At 43.6% G+C, this 25,335-nt stretch overlaps 1 protein-coding gene across 6 annotated transcripts in view; it reads right to left on the bottom strand.

The window, feature by feature from the left end:
* Positions 1 to 25,335, bottom strand: part of ASPG (asparaginase) — a 76,103-nt gene that overhangs the window by 43,982 nt on the left and 6,786 nt on the right. For 4 of the 6 annotated variants that reach the window (XM_068132946.2, XM_068132948.2, XM_068132949.2 and 1 more), the window contains exons 2-6: positions 12,535 to 12,712; positions 6,333 to 6,444; positions 3,919 to 4,044; positions 1,895 to 1,978; positions 1,360 to 1,486 (exon numbers count right to left, since the gene is read on the bottom strand). In XM_068132946.2, the coding sequence (XP_067989047.1) occupies positions 1,360 to 1,486; positions 1,895 to 1,978; positions 3,919 to 4,044; positions 6,333 to 6,444; positions 12,535 to 12,712 (627 nt within the window). The remainder of the gene's footprint in view (positions 1 to 1,359; positions 1,487 to 1,894; positions 1,979 to 3,918; positions 4,045 to 6,332; positions 6,445 to 12,534; positions 12,713 to 25,335) is intronic. The other 2 variants (XM_078768937.1, XM_068132947.2) reach the window with 1 other exon arrangement.

Here is a 25,335-nt window from a genome sequence, read left to right as displayed (position 1 = left end):
GCGATTTATTTACCAAACTAATCACAGTTACCTCCCACGGGTAACCCACGTACCCACGGGCACGGGCACCCACGTACGGGCACGTCCTAGTTTATATAATTCACACATAGTTGAATACGTGCAGGCCGCTCCACGGAGCGACCTTGCGCGCTTATCAACGAGGAGAGGCGTGACACACATGTGTCTCAGCATACCTCAGATCAAGATCAAGCAAATCAAAAGTAGAGTACGTACAAATTACACGGAACGGATCGCGGGCCGAAGCATAGCGAATCGAGATGGCATGGACTTCGTTCTGGAGATGACGTCACCGGTCACGTGACCTGCGGTTCGCTGAACTCCACTTTTTTGAGGGGCGGGGCATAGCAAGTTGTGAAAAGCACTACAAATGTTCAAAATATTGGTCTAATTATCCCATTGTTGATTTTAAAAAAGAAACATGGGTGATTTCTTCACTAGGAAGGTCAAGTTAATATATAACTAACCAGAAACTTTTGAATTACATGGGACCTTTAATGGTCACACGGCATTGGAGTTCCCTGCATTTGTGCTACTACTAAACCCACTTTGTATGGGAGCGGCAGGAAGTGTCATGTTATTATCCACTCTGGGGTATATAGATGACAGGAGATCTAGGTTCGGACCTCAAGCATGTCGGGGGTGTGTTCAGTTACCAAGTTTATTGTGGAGCGCTCGCCAGATGGATCAAGCATTCAAGCAAGCACTCCATTTGAAACCGTTCATGAGGAACGGCAGGCATGGCAAGTGATAGCTAGCTGCTTGGTAACTGAACACACCCTAAGTTTCCTCTCTTTCAGTTTCATGGTAAACAGCAATAGCGACTGTTTCAAAAAGTAATCATATGTGTTTGTGGTTTATATTTTCATATATAATTACATTCCGGCTCTCGTGTTTAAAATATGCCAAGCTGGTCCACCACAGCTACATTTCTGGAATGTATCGACTCATGCAGAACACTGCCCAAGTACAGCATGTACAAGTACAGCCTGTACAAGTACAGCCTGTACAACCCTCCCCCATATCCCCTCCTTTCCCCATCGCACAGGCTATCTAGGCCACAGTATGTATGATTCATATCTGAAGAATACAATGAAATAAAGTAGCCTCCATGCTCAAATGACTTCACCGAGCCTCACGCCTTATGTCATCAAAACGTTATCATTACCTTCAAAAGGAATGGCATCGTGCAGAGAACTCAATCACCTCAAAGTTACACAACATGTTGACTTGGGCATGAATGCTGCCTCCTCATCAGCACTGGATTGGAGCACTGGAATGCCCTACAAACCAGGTGTGCATGTCATCTAAGAGGCCACACACCTGTAATGGTCATCATACCTGTAATGTTGACTTCAGCATTGATGAGAGGGGGCAGGTTCGGAGACAGGAAAGCCTTGAAGCGTCCGGAGTCTACTTTGGTGACTCGGTTACCACGATAGAGCTTATGGTGGAAGTAGAGCCCCACCTGTTTAGGGGGTGCCGGACAGAAAATAAACAAAGAAGGAAAGTCTGGACCTATAATAGTTCAGGAGCCATTTTTGTGGGTCCAAAGAACTCCAAATAACCATGCAGAAAATCAAATTCCATCAACTATGACGGAACGTTTAAATAAATAAATAAATAGATAAGGTATGGCGAGTTTAGAAACCAGGAGGTTTGTTTCACTGTTTCGTACTTTTCAACCACAAGTAAAAGGTTACACTGAAATGTTGCAGAACACACACATTTTAGTTAAGATTTGACTTTTTATCCAGCATTAATGGAAATCAAGTTTTGAGCATATCTGTAAAAAAATTAAATTAAATTCGACAATGGAAATCTAGTCGCTGAAGAAGAAGAGGAATGCGAGTTACGTCAGAGTGTGGTAACAAACCTCAGGGATGACAAAGTGTCCTGCAATGAGAAGAGCACCCAGCAGATTATCTCGACCGTCACTGCGCATTTCCGAAATTGGAACCTGCATCCACGTGCATGCAATACGGGAACGTCATCCAATCGTGTGCCCTCATGATCACTTTCACATTAACCTTATCAAGATGGAATAACCTTTACGCAAATGCACAAAGTCAGTGTTTATCGAGTGGCGGTGACCAAGAGGAATCACTATGGGTAAAATTGTGGTTTAAGAATCATTATTAAATAATTAAATAATATTAGAGTGGTTGAATATATTTAAACTTGACCCAGCTATAAACTGTCATCCTGATGTTTCACAGGCAATGTGTGTGCCTTCCCTCGGATGGATGTTGAGCTGGGTGTCCTGTTTGCCGGCATCAGTTGGCGGACGAGAAAGACCCCACATTAGAAGTGAGTTAGGGGTGAATGATGGAGCCAGCAGGTTGGTGCATATGGAAAACTGTGTCAACTGGTTGGTGCATATGGAAAACTGTGTCAGTGGTAGGTTATATTGGTCAATTGCAGCTTGTAAATTCTGAGATAGAATGTCAAATGTATGGGTTCCTCAGAATGTGGATTTTCCTCACACATACGAGTAAATAGAGGAAATGTATGTTACACCAAGGATTGTTCAATAAATAAACCAAACTTGATGGTTGGTATGGGCGTGTGCGAAGGGAAGAGGCCGGAAAATGTTTCTTACAAATAAAGTAGTTTAATTAAAATGTATACGGAGGATGAGGAAGGACAAGACTATAAATAAACAGAACAGATCTGGCGGTCTACAGACCTAAATAGGGGGAAAAGGGAACATGGGAACTTCTACACAAATAAACTACACCCCATTAATGGTGCCAAAATACCGCATTCAAGCGATTAACAAAGGGGCAGGTGTGACTTGAGCAAGCACGAGATGGTCTCTGCTGCAGGCCGATGGTGCCGTGCAGGCTGGTGTGGCACTGGACTAAGGTACGGTACAGAGCAGGAGATAAGAGGATGGAGAGGAAGATTATGTCCATGGTCTCTCAGCCATCCGTCTCTGAATAGCCATGAAGCAGAGAGAGAGAGAGAGAGAGAGAGAGAGAGAGAGAGAGAGAGAGAGAGAGAGAGAGAGAGAGAGAGAGAGCTAGCTGCCCGATCTCCAACAAGAAGCCCAAGTCATCTGTCGTGCGTATGTATGGATATGGCCAATCATTGGCTGACCTGCCATGCGAGGGTGGTGCCTTAAACAAAGCATCCACTCCATCTCGAGGGCCCCACAGCTCACTATACAGCCCTCGCCAGCAGTCCTTTAGGAAAATGGCCCATGATAATGCCCATTTAAGCACATAGCGCTTTCCATGTGCCTTATCCTGTCGGGTGCAACAAGTCCTCCACCTGGGCTCACCTGTAGAAAAGGTTTTACACAATACAACCTCACCTCATTTGCAGTCACTGTTCCGTCAGTGCAAATATTACATACCACTTATCTTTGAAAGATGCCTAATACAGGAATAAATCTACCCTACTCAACCACACGGCCTATACTATTCTCATCAGACTATCTATCGGTTCCCACAATCCCTCTTTCCACTTAACAAATATAATAATCATAATACAAATTCCCTTGTAAGGAATTTCAAAACAGGAGGCCATTATGCCCACCAAAGCCAGTGCTATTATGACCGACTTATGGTTGTTTGTCCATACTCTATCTTTTTTGGATTCTGAGCATCAAGCAAGGAAGCAGCACATACCATTTTTAAGTCTTTGCCCTGACTGGGCCGAGGTTCGAACACCAACATTCCAGACTCCTAACAAAACCTTTAACCATTACACCACCAAGTTTGGTCTAGTAATGAAGTGGAATTGTACAAGTCTCTATGGGGAAACCTGAAGTAGCCAACAAAATTTCCTTTCAATTGCCTTATCAACTGTGCTTCCTTAAATGTGACCGTTTGGGGTTCTCAGAATGATGTGCTCTATGCGTTGAGAATGGGTCCGCACACATTGAGCACCAACCTGCGATCCCGTCAGGATGATTGGCTTTCCCTGGTGTTCACACATGAAGGACAGGGCAGAAGCTGTGTACGCCATCGTGTCTGTGCCGTGGAGAACAACAAAGCCATCGTAATCCTCATAATGTTTCTGCAAAAGATGAAAATACAAACCACGAACTGCAATCATTGGCCTTGTTTAACATTTCAAATTGAACGTGTGTTTAATGTTTCTTTCCTTAAGAATTATAACAATTCCTTAAGGATTTCCTCTGTTTCTCAAACTAGCAAAGGACTCCTCCTTACGGATGGATTAATATATTTCCCCAGAATTAATGTATTTTAGTTTGACTTGAGATATCTCACTCCGCACATTATGACATCATTGGTGTCCAAAATTAGAAATGCAGTTAAACATCAAACTGTGACTTCCATGGGACTTCCATTTAAAAAAGACTTGCAGCAAACATCTGAACATGAAAAACAGGTTTTAAAGCCAAAATGACACCCTTGTTTCGTGAGCAAAGGGGGCACCGCTGACATCATCGCTTGTCATATAATCGCACAGTGGTTCTTGTTCTTCCGTATGCAGCACAAGGCTGCGGGGTAGCATCATTGGCTGGGGAAACGGATGTGCAGCTGATGCAGCGCCCCCTGTAGGTTAGAGCAGGAACTTGGAATTTCTTCATGATGCCGGCAACGGCTCGCCTACTCTTCAAGAAGAACACCGTGGGATCTGAAATATCCACCAACTAACAGAAATCCCGTTTTAACGTCGTCCATCAGAGGGATGGCACACACATTGATGAATCGCCCTATCTGTGAAACACCAGGATGGCAGTTTATAGGTCGGTCGGGATCCAACCCCAGGCTAGACAGCTTAGTGGCGAGTGTGCATACTTCTAGAGTCTAGGCCGGCCATCTTGTCAGCCACAATGCTTATTTGCCTTACATTACAGTTTGGAGTCCAGTAATCAATACTAAATCAATTATTTCATTCATTAATACCAAATTAATAGCATTGGAAATGATGGAAGCTGCTGTTGAAACCAAAGCGTTCAGAATCATTGGAATCTCCCGCGATGACGCTATCTCCGAGGGCCTTTCACTTATTCACCGCAGGCAGGTTGGTGGTCTTTCCGTCTTCTACCGACTCCTCTCCGGCCTTGCTCCCCCAGCTCTCTCTGTGCTCTGTCCCCCAAATATTCCTACAGGTCGCACAAGATCTGCCTGCAACCCTCTTATGGTTAAACTGCCAAAATCAAGACTCTCTGCTCACCTTCACTCCTTCATTCCTCTTTTCTCCCACCTCTGGAACAAACTCCCCCACTCCCTTCAATCCCACTCCTCCCTCCAGGTCTTTAAAACAGCTGTTCACCACCATCTCTTATCTTCCCCCATCCAAAACCTTGATCTTTTCTACCCCCGCTAATTTCACCCCAAATCCACTTTTTTGAAATACCGACTTCTTTCCTGGAAGTCCTTGGTGTCCTTGCGTTTTATACCTATCCTGCCTCCCCCCAAGCCCTCTCCCTCCCACACATCTCCCGATGTCCCTGCTCTCAAATGTTGTGTTTGTGTGCTTCCTCCCCTTCTCTCCCCATCTTGTCTACCGCTCCCCTTTTTATATACTTTGTTTGCTTGTTTGATTTGTTTGTTTGATAAATGTTAGCTCTTTCACGAGCCTCGACTCTGTATACAAAAAATAAAAATAAAAATAAAAATATCGAATCCATTGTTTAATTTTGACTTTATCAAATTGAATATACACATGCATGAACCTGCAGTTTTCAAAACTGCAATGACTGTGGTAATTAATAGGCCACGTATAGTAGAGTATTACCTTTGGGATATAAAGGTTAGAGTATTTATAAATAACCTTCTCAACCATCTTTAAAATCCCTGAGTAATGAAAGTCTGAATGAAAGTCTGATCACTCCCACCACATCTTTGTCCTTTGCCAAGCAGATAAGGAAATGATGGAAACAAACAACAATTTGCTTAAAAGTAAATAAATAGATATATAAAGGCAGTCTTTTATCGCCATGTTTCCGGGCTCAGGGCCAGGTGCCGTCATTGTCACTTGTGTGCTTCCCCTTCTCTCCCCATCTTGTCTTCCGCTCCCTCTTTTTGTACATTTTGTTTGTCTGGTTGATTTGTTTGTGAAATAAATGTTAGCTCTTTCACGAGCCTCGATTCAGTATACAAAAAAAAAGAAAAAAAAAAAGGGAAAGTTGATGCCAAATTTCATTTCGCTGCTTTTGGCGTCACGGCTCGAGCATTGCAACGCGTCCTCTGCACCGTGCAAATAGTGAAAACTCACCCCCTCATCAAAATATCAACTCTAAACAAAAACGCATCATCCATTTACATCATCGGATGAAGGCCTCCCAGCATCAATCACATTGGCTATTTTTAACCCCAATACAGTGGACCCACCTTGATGTCTTCGGCGATCTTGGCCCAGTCATCGGTGGTCATGTTGCACGAGTCGAGGAGGGGGTCGTACTCGAGTACAGTGTAAACCACACGTTTATCCTGTCTCCACAAACTACCACAATCAACATGAAACACGACATGAAAGACTCGACGTCAGCGATACCTTAATAAAGCAGACACAAAAACAGCAAATCCAGTCGCAGCTGCAATGTTAGTTTTTAAGCAGCAATAATTTGTAAGACTTTTAATTCTGTTAAACAGCAAGTACCCACAATGCACGTTGCTATTGTTAGGGAAAAGCAAGGTTGAGAGCTCGCAGAATGATAAAAAATCCGTTTTAACATTTGTTATATAAACATTTGCAAGAAACACTGCACAACACAAAACATGCATTGCTTAAAAAACGCAAACTTGACATTCCAGTCAAAAATAAATAAATAACTATGCATTCCCTACTGGTCCGTTTTTATTTTATAAGACAATATTGTGATACAAGATGAGGATTTAATTTGCGATTTTAAATAAGCTCCATAAGGTCCATTTAGACTTTAGAGTAAGAGATGATGAAGGATGATGATTTCCATCGCCTCGTGTCCGAGACCGAGTGACTCTACTATGTCCTGCCAGCTTCGACGGTCTTGAGCAGCATCGAGAAGGTCCATTACAATGGGTTCCATAGTACCTTGATCTGATCTAACCTGGGATGCAAACCCCTTCCTCATTTCCTGTCGACTCTACCCAACATGCAATTTTTCTTTTTTTCCAAATTTGCACCACGTCTTCAGCAAATGTGGCCCAAGTGCCAGGTTCGGTGAATGGTTTTAGACGCTGCTAAGTAAATGTGTTATTCATGGCAAGTTCTTTCAAACCTGTTGTTGCTTCTCTTTTCCCACGACACGCTCAGCACTCTTCTCCATCACCGATTCTCAAAAGTCTCCAGACGTTGCACATTTATTTCGATCATATTCCAGCTGTCAGATGAATACGTTGCGATTGGAAATGCGAGAGCTTTGACAAGGTGGACTTCAGTGCCTTTGTCGATGTTACGATTGGACCAGATCTTGGTCGTTTTACTCATCGCTGTCCATAGACGCCGTTCTAATTTACTCTTCACAACATCCATCATTCGTGACTAAAGCTCCTAAAAAAGTTGAATCTCTCTACGAGTCAGGTTCACTATGTTTTTTCGTTCAAAATCATGGTAGATTAGCAAACCTATACATTTTTGGAAACGTTATTACATGGAAAATCTGAAAATCAATGTTTACATTTGCCAATTCCGACCAATTCGATTCGACCAATTCGACCAATTCGACCAATCGACCAATTCCATTCGACCAATTCGACCATTCGACCAATCGCTTCGATCGACCATTCGACCAATTCGATCGATTCGATTCGACCAATTCGACCAATTCGATTCGACCAATCGACCAATTCCATTCGACCAATTCGACCATTCGACCAATCGCTTCGATCGACCATTCGACCATTCGACCAATTCGATCGATTCAATTCGATTCGATTCATCGAATTCGATTCGATCGACCATTCGACCAATTCGATTTGCCAATCAATTTGACCGACCTTTGCTTGTGTGGAACGGACTGTGAAAACGATGCGGACTATATTGTCGGATACGACACACAGGACAGTGATGACGAACTCTAAATGACATATTCTGTAATCGTGTATGTTTGATGCCATTGACTGCCTGTGTATATTTTGTCATTGACTGCCTGTGTAGATGTGAAGTTATACTGACTGCATGTGTATATATGATTTTGCTGACTGCCTGTGTATGTTTGGTGATATGAATTATTGTGACACATTTTGATGTTATTAACTGCCTGTACAAAATGATAACATGTATTTGATTATGCAACTTATCGCGAATATAAAGACAGTATTTTGCAATTCAAAACCTTTGATTCGTGTCTTACCATTCCCCATAGCACTAATTTGATGCTTTCGTTGGATTCCTTGTCCCTGAAAATATAGGTTTAGTATATTTTAAAAAGTTTTTAGGGTAATTAGAGGCAGAAATAGAACAAAATATGTATTTTACAGTGGCCATTTTGAAAATCCAAAATGGCCGCCATACAGGTATCTCTCCAAATGTAAACATTGATTTTTAGTTTCCTTATGCTATAACCTTTCCAAAAATGTATAGGTTTGCTAATCTACCATGATTTTGAATGAAATATAATTTATTGACATAGTGAACCTGACTATACTATTTTTAAAGATTTTCTGTATATGTCAATACTTTCTTTTTCTTCACCGATTATCTTTAGTCTTGCTGGTGTTGATGTACAAGCTTGATGTTGCTGAGATCCGCCCCAGAATGCTTTGCACACATGAGCAGAAACCCCAGGAAGCGGCGACGTTCAGGGCATCATAAAGTAGATTATGTGTGGGAGATAAGGATTTTTACCTGGAATGGCTCACAAAGCTGTAAAAGAAGTCGAAAATACTTGCAAAAGTACCTGAGAGAAAGTGCTGTGCCTCTGCACAATGAAAGACTTGGATAACTTTCTCAGCTCACCAAACAGGATAACTCTCAACTCCCGACTATGTGAGTCAGTGCAAGGCCAAAGTGAATGGGTGTGTGCTACACAAACCCCTGACGCATCGCTACCAATAAATGAACTGTGTATCTGGATTAGGTGCAACTGAACACCGATGGGGACATATCTGGGGCTTGTGAATGTACAGGGTAAGTTTAAAATGATGATATTTACTATTAATCATGTTGGAAGGTAGGAGCTATGGAAGCCTTCAGGTGAGTGATGTTATAAATATATTTTTTGTTTGGTTCTGCAGCCACATGAGAAATTATACGAGACTTTTGCTTGTATTGCTAAAAATTGAAGCGTCCATGTGTTTGTATGTGCGTTAAATCCACGGCGGACACTAGAATGTATGAACAGGATATGGTACGAACCTGACTCCTCTTATCCACGGATATTTATCGCATTCCTATTATTCCGTGAGTCCGATTTGCATTCAGGAACAGAACAATTATGGTTCACCATATTTAAATTGCACTCTTTCGTCGAAATGCTGAAATGCTTGCAATAAATGATGTTTAAAAGACTATTTGAATCATAGATTTAGTGTTCGGTTTCATGCATTTTCATGCCTTCTTTAGTTTCATGCATGTGATCTATCTACGAGCCCCTCCGTGAGACTTGGAGGGTTGTAAAAATAAATTATTAATTTATTCATGCCATCCGAGGCAGATGCGATGGATTTGATTGGAGACCTGGGGCTGAAGCTTAAAATATTGTACATGGGTGAAAGAAAGACGTATATGGGAGATATTTTTTTCTTGCTACAACAACGACGCACCCTGGAAAGGAATCATGTGGGTGGAGAGCTGGTTATGATGCCATCGCTGTGATTAAAGCTCCTGGCAGACAAAATGAAAGAGCAACATTGCCACACACACCAGGGAACTTATTTTCCATATGGACATGGACATTGGACACACTTGGACAAGTGCACTCCACACAACCCCCCTTGTAAAATGCCCATTGTACAGACTCTGAGGTATAACGAATATCATTTAGTTAAATAATGCGTGGATGCCATTGCTTCCTTGGTACACTTGTATGCCCAGTTGCACACTTGCATGCCCAGTAGGGCGGGCCATACTTTTTTTTTTTTGTAAATCAATCGAGAGGGGTGTTCATATTACGTATTTTGGTGTGTAGAACACAAATCTGAGGTTTTTAAAAATTCTGATAACCTAACCTACATCAATTTGCAGTTGATTATTATTAAATTTTTGATTATTTTGCTATTCTTCTGGAAAAAAAGAGACGTTTTTTATTTTGAAGTTAGGGCTTTTATTTTGGTAACTTCCTGTTGGGACGGCAGTTGTAGCCATCTTGTTGCTGAAAGCTCGATGTTGAGGAGGTTGGCAATCCTTATCCATCAGTCTTCTCTTCTCTTCTTATGGCATTGCCAGTAAGTACGTTTTTGATTAGGAACCTGAGGAACAAATAGATAATAATTTTAGATGTAAATTACCTTGTTTTATATTATATTTGTTAATTGATTTGTGTACTTACCTATTGCTAGCCTGAGTTACATGTGAAGGAAAATAGTGACATGTGAAGTGAATATTTTGACGGTTTTCTGTAATACCTGTGTAATACCTTAATATCTGTCTGTAGTGGATATTTACCTGTATATTATTGTTTTTATTTCATTGTGAACTACTATGATGAGATAGTAGTCCAGAAAAACTATGATGAGATTCCAAACATTGCCCTTGCTAGTGTAAGGTATGGCATATGGCTGAGGCCAACTGCAGCGATAGCAACTGCAGCTCTGATTGATGCAGGAATCATCACAGAAGACAATACAAGTAAAGTGATTGATAAGAACAAGGTCAATAGAGCACAGGAGAAGTTGATGGCAGAGCTGGGGGAAGAGTTTGATGAGAAGTGCAGGGAGGAGGGGGGGATCTCCTGCATCCTCTTTGATGGGCGGATTGACCTGACCAATGTGATGATGGAAGCTGAGGGCAGTGTCCAATCTTTTCCTGCAAAGATCAAGGAAGAACACTATAGTGTTGTTAGTGAGCCTGGTAGCTACTATCTGTTCCACTTTACCCCAGAGAAAGCAACTAAAGAGGAGTCACATGCAGAGCAGATTGCTAAGGTCCTGTTTGCCTGGCTGAAAGAGAGGGGTTTTGATAAGACCTTGTGGGCCATTGGAGGAGACTCAACACATGTCAACACTGGTGTGAAAGCTGGAGTAATGCGGAAGCTGGAGCTGCACCTGGGGAGAAAGCTGGTCTGGTTGGTGTGCAACCTGCACACTGGTGAACTTCCCCTGCGCCATCTCATTGTTCACCTTGATGGCCCTACTCTGTCAGACAACACATTTTCCGGGCCAATAGGAAAGCTCCTTGCTTCTGCTACAGCATTGGATATCAATCCAAACTTCACCCGGATCTTTGTTGGCCCTCCACTGATCAAGCTGTCTGACAAGGCCATTGAAGATCTCTCAACTGATCAACGCTATGGCTATAAAATTGTCTGTGCAATCAGGGATGGAGAGCTTCCTGCAAGGCTAGCTCTAGTGGAGATTGGACCAGTAAACCACAGCCGCTGGCTCACCACGGCGAACAGACTTCTCAGGCTCTGGGTGTCAAAGCATGGACTGAAAGGAAAGAACCGGAAGAATCTGCAATTCATTGTGGAATTAATCATTGGAGTGTATTATCCATGTTGGTTCAACGTGAAAGTCAAGCACTCCTGGATCGAAGGGCCTTGTTTCAGCTGGACTGCCTCAAGTCCCAGAGGAAGGGGGTGCTGGACCTTGTAATGCCGACTGTGAGAATATCTGCTTGGTATGCCCACAGTGAAGCCATCCTCCAAACACTGCTGTGCTCTGAGGATCAGAAGGAGAGGACTGAGGGGGTGGAGAGAATCCTGGCCATCAGGGGAGAGGGGGACCCAGACACTCAGCTGGGGGACTCCTCTGTCAGGACCAGAAAGACACCTGACATCAACTGTGATGCTTCCAGCATTGGTAACTTGATCAGCTGGTCAGAAGGTGTGTCAGAGCCACCTCTCACCTGCTCCCTAAGCACCTCAGAGGTGAAGAACTTCATCAACACCCCCATGGAGGTGCTCAACTGGCCTTGCCACACACAAAGCATTGAGAGGGTTGTTAAAATGGTGACTGAGGCTTCTGCTAAGTACTTCTCACAGGAAAAGAGGGATGGAGGCATCAGGGCTCAGGAGACCAGCAGGAGGCTGATGTCCAAGAATGAGTCAAAGCAGGACTTGTGCAACCTGGTAAAGTTCAAGAAGTAAGGAGATTGATCTTTGTAATTGTAACCAGTGATATACATGCAGTTCACCTGTTAATAAATATGTACATTTGATTTGGCTGTGTCAATATGAATGATTTCCCTTATATCTTTTAATAACTTATAAAGGGGTTCGAAAGGGTAAAATTGGCAATTTAGAAATACAAATTGATGGAGGTTAGAGTTATCCTATCCAAAAAATAAACTCATATTTGAATTCCACATTAAAAAAACACATGATATAGACACCCCTCATGTTAGGATTTCCTTCAGATTCATTTTGGCACCTGAGTATGACCCGCCCTAATGCCCAATTGCACACTTGCATGCCCAGTTGCACACTTGCATGCTCAGTGCACACTCGCAAACCCCTGCTTATGGTATTCCAAGTCATGGCTCGCTTCCAGCGCTACTGACGGCAGCACGAGGGTGCTGCCGGCATCTTTGTGGAAGGTGAACAGCTGGGTGCGTTCAGCATAGGCCTGGTCGTGCAGCATTGGCAGCTTCTTCAGGTGACCCACAAACGTGTGAGGTTCAGTTGTCAGCACTGTGGAAAGGATGAGTGCATTATGGATTACAAATGCGCAACACGGCTCACATAGACCAACACAGATCAAGGCAGTGATAGGCAAGTGTGTGATGGGGGTGGGGGAACATCACCTCAAGGACAGAATATGAGGAGTTCACCAGTTGTGATCATTTCTAAGGATAGAGTTAACGCTGGACAAGTCACTATTGCGTTGTCGAAGGAATGCGTAATTTTTTCACTGAGCATCGACAGGAGCCGATCCCACATGGAGAGGGCAATGTAGCGAAGCTTTACCTACTCCACCCTAAAGGCACTCTCACACAGTAACACAAATAGTACAATACCAATAGAGTATTGGAATTGTTACTGGATATCTTTCGCTGTGTTCTGATATATATATATATATATAAATATATAAAAATATATAATATAAATATATAAAGATATATAATATAAATATATATAATATAAATATATAATATAAATATATAATATAAATATATAAATATATATAATATAAATATATAAATATATAAAAATGTATAATATAAATATATAAAAATATATGATATAAATATATAAAAATATATAATATAAATATATAAAAATATATAATATAAATATATAAAATATATAATATAAATATATAAAAATATATAATATAAATATATAAAAATATATTAATATAAATATATAAATATATATAATATAAATATATAAATATATATAATATAAATATATAAATATATATAATATAAATATATAATATAAATATATATAATATATATAATATAAATATATAAAAATATATAATATAAATATATAAAAATATATAATATAAATATATAAAAATATATAATATAAATATATAAAAATATATAATATAAATATATAACTATATATAATATAAATATATAATATAAATATATAAATATATAAAAATATATAATATAACTACATAAAAATATATAATATAAATATATTTTAAAAATAAATATAAATATATAAATATACTCGAACGGCACTCAGTAGAGCGCATACCTCCGCCAGGCTTTTTTTTTTTGTATACAAGATCGAGGCTCGTGTAAGAGCTAACATCAATCACAAAAAAAAACAATCGGGCAAACAAAACATACAATAAAGGGAGCGGGAGACAAGATGGGGAGAGAGAGGGAAGCACACAAGTACAACAGCAGAGAACAGGGACATCGGAAGATCTGTGGGAACGATAGGGCTTGGGGGGAGGAGGCATGGGAAGGTGGGAGGGGGGTGGGCGAGGTATAAAACACATGGACACGACGAGAACTTCCAGGAAAGAAGTCGGTATTTCAAAAAAAATGGATCTGGGGTGAATTAACGGGGGTAGAAGAGAGCAAGGTTTTGGATGGGTAGATAAGAGATGAACAGCTGTATTAAAGACCTGGAGGGAGGAGTAGGATTGAAGAGAGTGAGGTAGTTTGTTCCAAAGGCAGGGGTAAAGAGAAATGAATGAGTGAAGGTGAGCAGAGAGTCTTGATTTTGGCAGTTTAACCATAAGAGGGTTGCTGGCAGATCTTGTACGACCTGTAGGAATATTTGGGGGACAGAGCACAGATAGAGCTGGGGGAGCTAGGCCGGATAGGAGTCGGTAGAAGACAGAAAGACCACCTACCTGCCTGCGGTGAGTGAGTGAAAGGCCCTCGGAGTTAGCTTCATCGCAGGAGATTCCAATGATTCTGAAAGCTTTGGTTTCAACAGCGTGAAGACGAGCTAGGTGTGAGGCAGGAGCACCAGCCCAGAGGGGAGAACAGTATTCCATTGAGCTGCGGATGAAAGCCTTGTATGTCATGAGGAGCTCAGGTGTGCCAAGGAAGGACTTCGCACGATGGAGGATGTCCAGTCAGCTACTGGCTTTGGAGGCCAGCTTAGAAATGTGGTTTTCCCAGGAAATATCAAGGCAGATAGTGAGACCCAAAAGCTTGAGTGACAGAACTTCTTGGAGAGGATTGTTCAGAAAGTAGATGGGAGGGTTTTCCAGTCGGTCTTTTCTGAGAGACATAGTGAGAGTGTGAGATTTGTCAGGATTGATAGACATGTGCCACTTGTTTGACCAGTCTGTAATTTTGGCCAGGTCTGCAGAGAGTGAGGAGGCTGCAAACTGCCGATCTGAGGGATGAGGAATGGAGCAGCAGAGAGTGGAGTCACCAGCAAAGAGATAGAGAGGATTTTCCAGAGAGTCGGAGAGATCATTGATGAAGACCAGAAAAAGCACAGGGCCCAGAACACTGCCTTGGGGAAACTCCAGCCTGAACAGGAAGGGGAGATGAGAGAAACCATTCAAGGCCACATGTTGACTACGACCAGAGAGGACGTCCGCAAGCCATTCGTGGAGATTTCCATGGATACCATAGGATGAAATTTTGGTGAGCAGAGCGGAGTGCCAGACCGTATCGAAGGCACGTGATATGTCAAGGGAAACAGTTCTAATTTCCTGTTTGATATTGAGGACCTCCATCCATTGTTAAGACAGCAGAAGCAGCATGTCCAGAGTAGAGTGACCTGGTCTGAAACCAAATTGATAATCAGAGATCAAGCGATTGGAGAAGAGGAAGGATTTGATATCCGAAGCAATGATGGATTCCATGACTTTGCTGATAATTGGGAGAAGGCTGATTGGTCTGTAGTTGGAAGGATCTGTTTTTGAATCTTTTCTGTGCAAAGCGGTAATGTTGGCTGATTTCCAAGCTGATGGCAGATGACCTTGAGCAAAAGAGACGGTGAAGAGAACAGAGAGAGGGTGTGAAAAGCGGCAGAGCAGGATTTTAGGACCCGTGGGCTGATGCCATCTGGTCCAGTTGCAAAATCAGAGTCGAGGATTGACAGAAACATCTCCACCTTGTCAGGAGAAAAGGACACACTGTCCAGGAGCAGCTGGGATTGACGGGGAAAGGGGGTACAGAGAGCGATGGGTTTGGAACACACGATTTTGAGGCAAACACAGAGTTTAGGGATTCAGATTTTTCACGTGCGGAGTCAGCTGTGTAGCTGTTTGAGGTAAGGGAGGGGATGGAGGAGGAACAAACACCAGAAGCATATTTGACAAGACGCCACCAGGATTTGGTCAAGGGAGACAGGTTTGAGAGTTCCCTCTTGAGAGTAGAGAGATATTGTTTCTTGGCTCTCCTGAGGGTAGACACACACTTGTTCCGGGATTTGTGAAAGGAAATGAGATTTCCTTCCATTGGATTTGCCTTCAAGGAGGCGAAGGCAAGTTATTTCAGAGCAAGTGGCTCACCACAAGATTCCATATACCATGGGCGGGAGGAAGGGCATGACAACTGAAGACGAGATGGGATAAATCTGTGCATGAGAGAGAGCAATTTACTTTGGAAGAATTCCCAGAATGAGTTGATGTCAGAGGCAGCAGAGATGGGAGACCAGTCCAGATGATTGATGGCTGCTTGAAGACCGTGCCAGTTGGCCTGAGTGAAATGCCAGACTCGTCGACGCAGAGGAGGCTCTCTGAGAATGGCCAGAGAGATGTCCACTTTAACAAGCATATGGTCAGAAGAACCGATTGGAGAAGAGCAGTAGACATTTGCAGGGAAGTTTGTCATAACCAAGTCTAGAAGAGAAGATGCTCCGTTGACTGAGATCCGGGTCGGGAAATTGACATATTGTATCAGTCCCAATGAGTCGCAGAAGTCCTTTGCTGAGGAGCCATGGCTGGTGAGAGAGGTACCCACACCCAGCCAGCTGACATGATGACAATTGAAATCACCACATATGAGGAAGAGAGAGTTGGGATGAGTAGATAGAAGTTGGTCCATGTTATCAGACAGCGAGATGTAGATGGAGTCATCACTGTTTGGTGGACGGTACAACATACATATCAACAAAAGGTGAGAGCGGGGAGGAAGCCGTAGCCAGAGGTACTCCTGGGGGTGGGGTAGAGAGAGGGCAGTGCAGGGAGAGTGAGGAAGACAGTTTTTGATAAAGATAGCAACCCCACCTCCAGGACGAGGCTCAGGTCTATCATACCGGAGGAGGGAGTAACCAGGGAGAGATATTAAGGAATCAGAGACATCTTGAAGGAGGAAAGTTTCTGTTGAGCAGATCAAGTCTGGTTTGTCAGAAGCAAGCTGTCTGGAGAGATCAGTCAAGTTTGAGCGAAGGCCCCGGACGTTTGAGGTCCATACCGTGAAGGAAGAGGAAGGGGGAGCATCGGATACAGGACAGGACAGGGGAGAGATAGGGTAAGATGTGGAAGAGGAGGAGGAGGAGGTAGGTAGGGAGAGCTGTTGATAGTGTGTCAGAGATTTCAGATTAGCTTGGAGAAAGGGAAGGATGAGGAGGACAAAAGGTTTGATGGTTATTGGGTGAGGCACAGTGAGGTGTTGTTTGAGGGGGGGCAGAGCGAGGAAGAAGGTTGGAGGAGATGGAGGTGAGAGTTGGAAGGGAGAGGAAGCAGGGAGGACGCTTTGAAGAGGAGGGGTGAGAGGGGAGAATTGGAGAAAAAAGGAGGGTGGGGAGATTTGAAGGGGAGGGGAAGGGGGGAGTTTTGAAGGGGAAGGGTGAGGGGTCTATTTAGGAGGGGCAGAGTGAAGGGGAGTTTGGAAGAGGAGGGGTGAGGGGGAGTTTAGGAGGGAAGGGTCAAGGGGGGCGATTTGAAAGGGATGGGTGATGGGGGAGATTAGGTGGGGAGGGGTGAGTTTGGATTTTAGAAAGTGTTGGACGATTCATGGAAAACGAACATTTATTGCAAAATGAGTTTAAAGTTTATGGCTTATTTAAAGTTTATGTTTTATTTATTAAATAAAGTTTATGTTTAAAGTTTATTAATTATTTGTTAAAGTTTAAAGGCTGAACAGTTTATGGTTTCTATCCCACTGATAGGCCGGATCTGGATTCGGACCTGAACCAAAATCTAATCGGCTTGTTCTTGTCACCAAACCAACTCATCCACCAAATTTAGTCATAACTCATCCATAACTTTTTTTAAATATCATGTTATATATCTCTTTTCAGCCGATCTCTGAATGGTGAAGAATCACTTAAAAGTTAAATAATTATCGTATCCGAATCCATATTCAGATCTTCACCAAAATCGAATGGATTCGTCCTTGTCACACACACAACCTCTCCACCAAGTTTCGTCCAAATCCGTCCATAACTTTTTGAGATATCCTGCTATGTCTCGTTTTTGGCCCTATCACTCAATGGTGAAGAATCACTTAATAAATTCTACTAGCCGGATCCGAATCCGGATCTTCACCAAAATCGAATCATTTCGTCCTTGTCACATACAGCTACATCTCTGCCAAATTTCTTCTGAATCCGTCCACAACTTACAAGGCTTTCATCCGCAGCTCTATGGAATACTGCTCTCCCCTCTGGTCTGGTGCTCCTGCCTCACGCCTAGCTCGTCTTCACGCTGTTGAAACCAAAGCGTTCAGAATCATTGGAATCTCCCGCGATGAAGCTAACTCCAAAGGCCTCTCACTCACTCACCGCAGGCAGGTTGGTGGTCTTTCCGTCTTCTACCGACTCCTCTCTGGCCTTGCCCCCCCCCCCCCCCAGCTCTCTCTGGGCTCTGTCCCCCAAATATTCCTACAGATCGCACAAGATCTGCCTGCAACCCTCTTATGGTTAAACTGCCAAAATCAAGACTTTCTGCTCACCTTCACTCCTTCATTCCTCTTTTCTCCCGCCTCTGGAACAAACTCCCTCACTCTCTTCAATCCCACTCCACCCTCCAGGTCTTTAAAACAGCTGTTCACCCCCATCTCTTATCTTCCCCCATCCAAAACCTTGATCTTTTGTACCCCTGCTAATTTCGGTCCCCTTGTGTTTTATACCTCTCCCTCCCCCCCCCCCCCTTCCCACGCCTCCTCCCCCCAAGCCCTCTCCCTCCCACACTTCTCCCTGCTCTCAAATGTTGTGTTTGTGTGCTTCCCCTTCTCTCCCCATCTTGTCTTCCGCTCCCTCTTTTTATATATTTTGTTTGTCTGGTTGATTTGTTTGTGAAATCAATGTTAGCTCTTTCACGAGCCTCGATTCAGTATACAAAACAAAAAAAACAAAAAAACTTTGTGAGATATTTTGTTCACAAACAAACAGGGGTGAACACATAACCTCCATCCACACATAACCTCCATAAAGATCTGCCTGCAACAGATCTCTCTCATGCACAGATTTATCCCATCTCGCCTTCAATTGTCTTACCCTTCCTCCCGTCCATGGTACACTGAATCTTGTGGTGAGGCAGTTGCCCTGAAACAACTTGCCTTTGCCTCTTGGAAGGCTAATCCAACTGAAGGAAATCTCAGTTCCTTCCACCAAGCTCGGAACAAGTGTGTGTCTACCCTCAGGAGTGCCAGGAAGCACTATCTCTCCTCACTCAAGAATGAACTCTCAAACCTGTCTCCTTCCTCCAAATCCTGGTGGCGTCTGGTCAAATCCGTTTCTGGTGTTTGTTCCCCCTCCATCCCCTCCCTTACCTCAAATGGCCACACAGTTGACATCGCACGTGACAAAGCCGAATGCCTCAACTCTGTGTTCGCCTCGAAATCCTTAGTCCCAAACCCATCTCTCTCTGTTCCCACCTTTCCCAGTCGAACCCAAATGCTCCTGGACTCTGTGTCCTTCTCTCCTGACAAGGTGGAGGAGTTTTTGTCAAACCTCGACTCTGATTCTGCAACTGGACCAGACGGCATCAGCCCACGGGTCCTAAAATCCTGCTCTGCCGCTCTATCTCACCCTCTCTCTGTTCTTTTCACCCTATCTTTTGCTCAAGGTCATCTGCCAGCATCCTGGAAATCAGCTAACATTACCGCTTTACACAAAAAAGGTGCAAAAACAGATCCTTGCAACTACAGACCAATCAGCCTGCTCCCAATTATCAGCAAAGTCATGGAATCCATCATTGCTTCGGATATGAAATCTTTCCTCTTCTCCAATGGCTTGATCTCTGATCATCAATTTGGTTTCAGACCAGGTCACTCTACTCTGGACATGCTGCTTCTGCTGTCTCAACAATGGATGGAGGTCCTGAATGCCAAACAGGAAATCAGAGCTGTCTCCCTTGACATATCAAGGGCCTTTGATACGGTCTGGCACCCAGCTCTGCTCACCAAACTCTCCTCCTATGGTATCCATGGAAATCTCCATGCATGGCTTGCGGACTTCCTCTCTGGTCGTAGTCAACGTGTGGCCCTGAATGGATTTCTCTCATCTCCCCTTCCTGTTCAGGCTGGAGTTCCCCAAGGAAGTGTGCTGGGCCCTGTGCTTTTTCTGGTCTTTATCAATGATCTCTCTGACTCTCTGGAAAATCCTCTCTATCTCTTTGCTGATGACTCCACTCTCTGCCGCTCCATTCCTCTTCCCTCAGATAGGCAGTCTGCAGCCTCCTCACTCTCTGAAGACCTGGACAAAATCACAGACTGGTCAAACAAGTGGAACATGTCTTTCAATCCTGCCAAATCTCACTCTCTTACTATGTCTCTCCGAAAAGCTCGACTGGACAACCCTCCCATCTACTTTCTCAACAATCCTCTCCAAGAAGTTCTGTCACTCAAGCTTTTGGGTCTCACTATCTGCCATGATCTTTCTTGGGAAAACCACATTTCCAAGCTGGCCTCCAAAGCCAGTCGCCGACTGGGCATCCTCCGTCGTGCGAAGTCCTTCCTCGGCACACCTGAGCTCCTCACCACATACAAGGCTTTCATCCGCAGCTCAATGGAATACTGTTCTCCCCTATGGGCTGGTGCTCCTGCCTCACACCTGGCTCGGCTTCACGCTGTTGAATCCAAAGCTTTCAAAATCATTGGAATCTCCCGCGATGAAGCTATCTCTGAGGGCCTTTCACTCACTCACCGCAGGCAGGTAGGTGGTCTTTCTGTCTTCTACCGACTCCTCTCCGGCCTTGCTCCCCCAGCTCTCTCCGTGCTCTGTCCCCCAAATATTCCTACAGGTCGCACAAGATCTGCCAGCAACCCTCTGATGGTTAAACTGCCGAAATCTCGGCTCTCTGCTCACCTTCACTCTTTCATTCCTCTTTTCTCCCGCCTGTGGAACAAACTCCCACACTCCCTTCAATCCCTCTCCTCCCTCCAGGTCTTTAAAACAGCTGTTCACCACCATCTCTTATCTTCCCCCATCCATAACCTTGATCTTTTCTACCCCCACTAATTCACCCCAGATCCACCTTGTTTGAAATTCCAACTTATTTCCTGGAAATCCTGGCAGTGTCCATATGTTTATACCTCTCCCACCCCCCCCCCTTCACATGCCTCCCCCCCTTCACATGCCTCCCCCCTTCACATGCCTCCCCCCCAAAGCCCTCTCCCTCCCACAGATCTCTCCATGTCTCCATGTCTCTCGGTCCCTGCTCTCAAATGTTGTGTTTGTGTCCTTCCCCCTCTCTCCCCATCTTGTCTACCGCTCCCGATGTTATTTGTTTTATGTGTCTGTTTGTCTTTCTGTGTGATTAATTTTCGCTCTTTCACGAGCCTCGATCTTGTATACAAAAAAAAAAAAAAAAAAAAAAAAATTTAGGCTGGGCCAAATCGGAGGTGATTTTCCTAATTCAATGTAATTTACCTAAAAGTTGTGAGTGAGTATCAGGAACAAAATCATGAAAAAAAAATTCAAAAATATTGACGTTTTACGGTCAGACAGCCCGTTACCATAGCAACAGTTACAGACGACTCAAAAAATGCCTAAATTGACGATTTCTCAAGCTGTGTTTGACCCCCAGAGTTGATTCTGGTACCAAAAGATGCAGAATTGAAAGCCAAGGATGATTGGATAGCTTAACAATGTCTGTGACACAATTCAATACCACTTTTATCCAAAAAACTGATTTTTGTCTGAAATTTCAAGCATATTTATGGAAAAAAATTGAAAATTTTGCTTTTTAATCATAGGATAACCATTAATCAGATTAAATTTACTTTAAATTGTCTTTTACAACCTTGTATTGTCCAGTTTTTATAACTGTTATAACGTTGTTTAAATTTGGCCATCTTCATTTCAATAAAAAAAAGTTAACAAAAGCAGCTTACAATCATTAATTTTAATGCCTGCTTTCGGTTGTTACTGTAACCATTCATCAGGGCGTTCAAGGCGCTCTTGCACACATCAAGGATAGGCGCTCTTGTCTTCGATACAACGGCAGTGAACTCTGGGGTCAAGAGTGGAGTCGTAGTAAGACTGGAGACTGAGTTTGGCAGGAGTCTTCTGCAACTGGCGTGTCGGCACCACATCCACGAATTGGTTGGAGGGGCGTCTTGCTCAATAGTGTATGGCCCCACCACAGGACCTAATGAACAGCTGTTCAAGCGACTGCTCAACACTTGGAGTGAATTGGACCAGGGCAACTACACATTGGTCGAGGTGTCTGCTCAACAGAGAGAGCTGGCTGGCCATGTACATGCCACCATCACCTTCCTTCAGACGTGGATGGACAATAGCACAAAGGAGACTCTTCGACACGACTACCTGGAGCTGGCACACCTCACACTGCTGTTTCTTGGAGGGACTGTCCCTGATGGTATGAGGACCATCACTATCAAAGCTCCTGGGGCATTCCACCACGCCCGTTGGATGAGCAAGACTTTATACACTATAAAGGTGGCACTCTTCCGTTGGCAGCTGGGAGATATCTACACACCCGAAGAGCTGGAAGACATAACCAGTCTCGCTGCATTCATGTCAGTCTTCTACACTAAAGCGTGGTTGACATGTACCAGTGCTGCAGATGCACCATCTAACGACATGTACCTGATGAAGAACCTCCTCAAGGCTGAGGCCAGTATCGCAAAGAATCCAACAAAGTGGCCTGCCAAATTTCTGTCCTTTGTGACTGTGGCCCGAGAGAAGCTACAAAACCATTTGTGGTACCTCTCAGAGAGATTGGTCTCTTTGGCACTCTTCTCGGACAGAACGTCATCTGACAAGCAGACTATGAGAAGGGCTATGCTCAGGTACCATGGGACTGCACATAACATGATACAGGAGATGCCAGCCTCACAGCAATTGGGGAGTAAAGCCCTCAAAGACTTTGTTGGTTACGACTCTTGGAGCATGTTTGAACTCTTGGGTATTGACCCCAGTTTTGTCAAGCTCCCCGTTGCACAGTGGCCCACCTCAGACAGCTATCGTCATGGCAAGGAAGTTGTGGCCAAACTCCCAGTTGTCAATGACGCAGCAGAGCGGACACTTGGACTCGCCACAGATTTGAACACTAACAAGGCCCCCCAAATCTGAGGCGCAGCTCCAGGCTCTATACAGGGTTGTGAAGGGCGTCAGGGAGAAGCTGCATGGACTGGCAACATCCACTGAGGTTGTGACTAAGAAGTCATTGGCCTCCATTGATTACAATTGGGACTAGGTTTTTTATTTTGTTATCAATGTTCAATGTCAGACCTTAAATTTGAGACAAAAAAGCTTAATCAATGACAAAAGTTAATTTAAAGTACATTTAATTTGACTATAGCTCTCATTAATGATTATCCTATGATTAAAAAGCAAAATTTTCATTTTTTTTTCAAACAAATGCCTTCAATTTGAGATAAAAATGAGTTTTTGGGATAAAAGTTGTATTGAATTGTGTCACAGACATTGTTAAGCTATCCAATCATCCTTGGCTTTCAATTCTGAATCTTTTGGTACCAGAATCAACTCTGGGGGTCACACACAGCCTGAGAAATCATCGATTTTAAGAATTTTTTGAGTCGTCTGTAACGGTTGCTATGGTAACGGGCTGTTTTACCGTAAGACGTCAATATTTTTGAAAAAAAATTTCATGGTTTTGTTTCTGTTACCCAGCCACAACTTTTAGGTAAATTACAACCTTGTAGTATGAAAAATTGAAAATCACCCCTGATTTGGCCCAGCCTACGCCCCCATATATATATATCTATCTATAATTCCAGTAATCTCTGTGTGTGTGTGTGTGTGTGTGTATGTGTGTATGTCTGTGTGTTTGTCTGTGACCGCTGTTTCTCGACAACCACGGGTCCGATATACTTGAAACTTGCCAGGTATATTGTTGGGGACCCGAGGATGTGCCTTTTCAAGGTTTCATATTAATCGGACAAGTAGTTACCGAGCTATGTCCAAAAAACGATTCAACCAATCAGAGAGCAGCGAGTTATCACGTGTGCCGAACGTGGCGAACAGACTCTGCCTCGGACGGCACATTTGAGAGCGTATTCATTTATTTCACGTTGGCAAACTATGTTGGCGTTAAACTATGTTTTAAAACTAATTAAAACTAATTTGCGATTCTTTCGCTTTCCTGCGCGTTTGTGCACGCTATGGCGATTTCTTTACCAAACTCCGCAAGCCGTTCGCTTTGGACCAAACCATTTCATGTAAATAGAGGGGGGGGGATTGTCACCGTACTCGCAAGCCGTTCGCTTTGGACCAAACCATTCCATGTAAATAGAGGGGGGGATTGTCACCGTACTCGCAAGCCGTTCGCTTTGGACCAAACCATTTCATGTAAATAGAGGGGGGGGGATATAATTTTAGATATATATATAGTACGGGCATGCCCTAGTCTATCTATAATTCCAGTAATCTCTGTGTGTGTGTGTGTCTGTGTGTGTGTGTGTGTGTGTGTGTGTGTTTGTCTGTGACCGCTGTTTCTCGACAACCACGGGTCCGATATACTTGAAACTTGCCAGGTATATTGCTGGGGACCTGAGGATGTGCCTTTTCAAGGTTTCATATTAATCGGAGAAGTAGTTACCGAGCTATGGCGATTTAGCCGTTCGCCGTTCGCTTTGGCTTTGCGAATGGACCAAACCATTCATGTAAATAGAGGGGGGGGGGTTCTGTGGTCATTCGCTTTGGCTTTGCGAATGGACCAAACCATTTCATGTAAATAGAGGGGGGGGTTCTGTGGTCGTTACTGCCACGCGGTTTGGAATGTTTTTCCGAACGGGCACCCACGTACGGGCACGTCCTAGTCTATCTATAATTCCAGTAATCTCTGTGTGTGTGTTTGTCTGTGTGTATGTCTGTGTGTCTGTGACCGCTGTTTCTCGACAACCACGGGTCCGATATACTTTAACCTTGCCAGGTATATTGCTGGGGACCTGAGGATGTGCCTTTTCAAGGTTTCATATTAATCGGAGAAGTAGTTACCGAGCTATGTCCAAAAAACGATTCAACCAATCAGAGAGCAGCGAGCTATCACGTGTGCCGAACGTGCCGAACAGACTCTGCCTCGGACGGCACATTTGAGAGCGTATTCATTTATTTCACGTTGGCAAACTATGTTGGCGTTAAACTATGTTTTAAAACTAATTAAAACTAATTTGCGATTCATCGTAACTGCGATATGCGACCTTCCGGACAGTCAAATGAGGACGTCACTTCCGGACTTACGGATAGTCATAGTGACGACGTACTGATGCTGAACGTGGCGAGCAGACGCTGTAAGGTACGATCGATTGTAGTACACGTTTATAATAACTCTGCCGATACAGGCCCGATTAACTGCAGCGCCATCCGAGCTGCGGCGTCGGGACGATACATTCATTGTACGGTCACATCACGCACTTACGGGCACGCCCATGGGCCCATGGGCACGCCCATGCATGCATGGGCGAAGACATTTTTTTAATTTTTTTTGGCAAGGAACGGGCACC

The sequence above is a fragment of the Myxine glutinosa genome, unplaced genomic scaffold (assembly GCF_964187855.1).
Source record: "Myxine glutinosa unplaced genomic scaffold, kmMyxGlut1.1 SCAFFOLD_720, whole genome shotgun sequence".
NCBI classification, from domain to species: Eukaryota; Metazoa; Chordata; class Myxini; order Myxiniformes; family Myxinidae; genus Myxine; species Myxine glutinosa.
The sequence above is the reverse complement of the archived record's forward strand: the minus strand, read 5'-3'. Positions and strand labels throughout refer to the sequence as shown.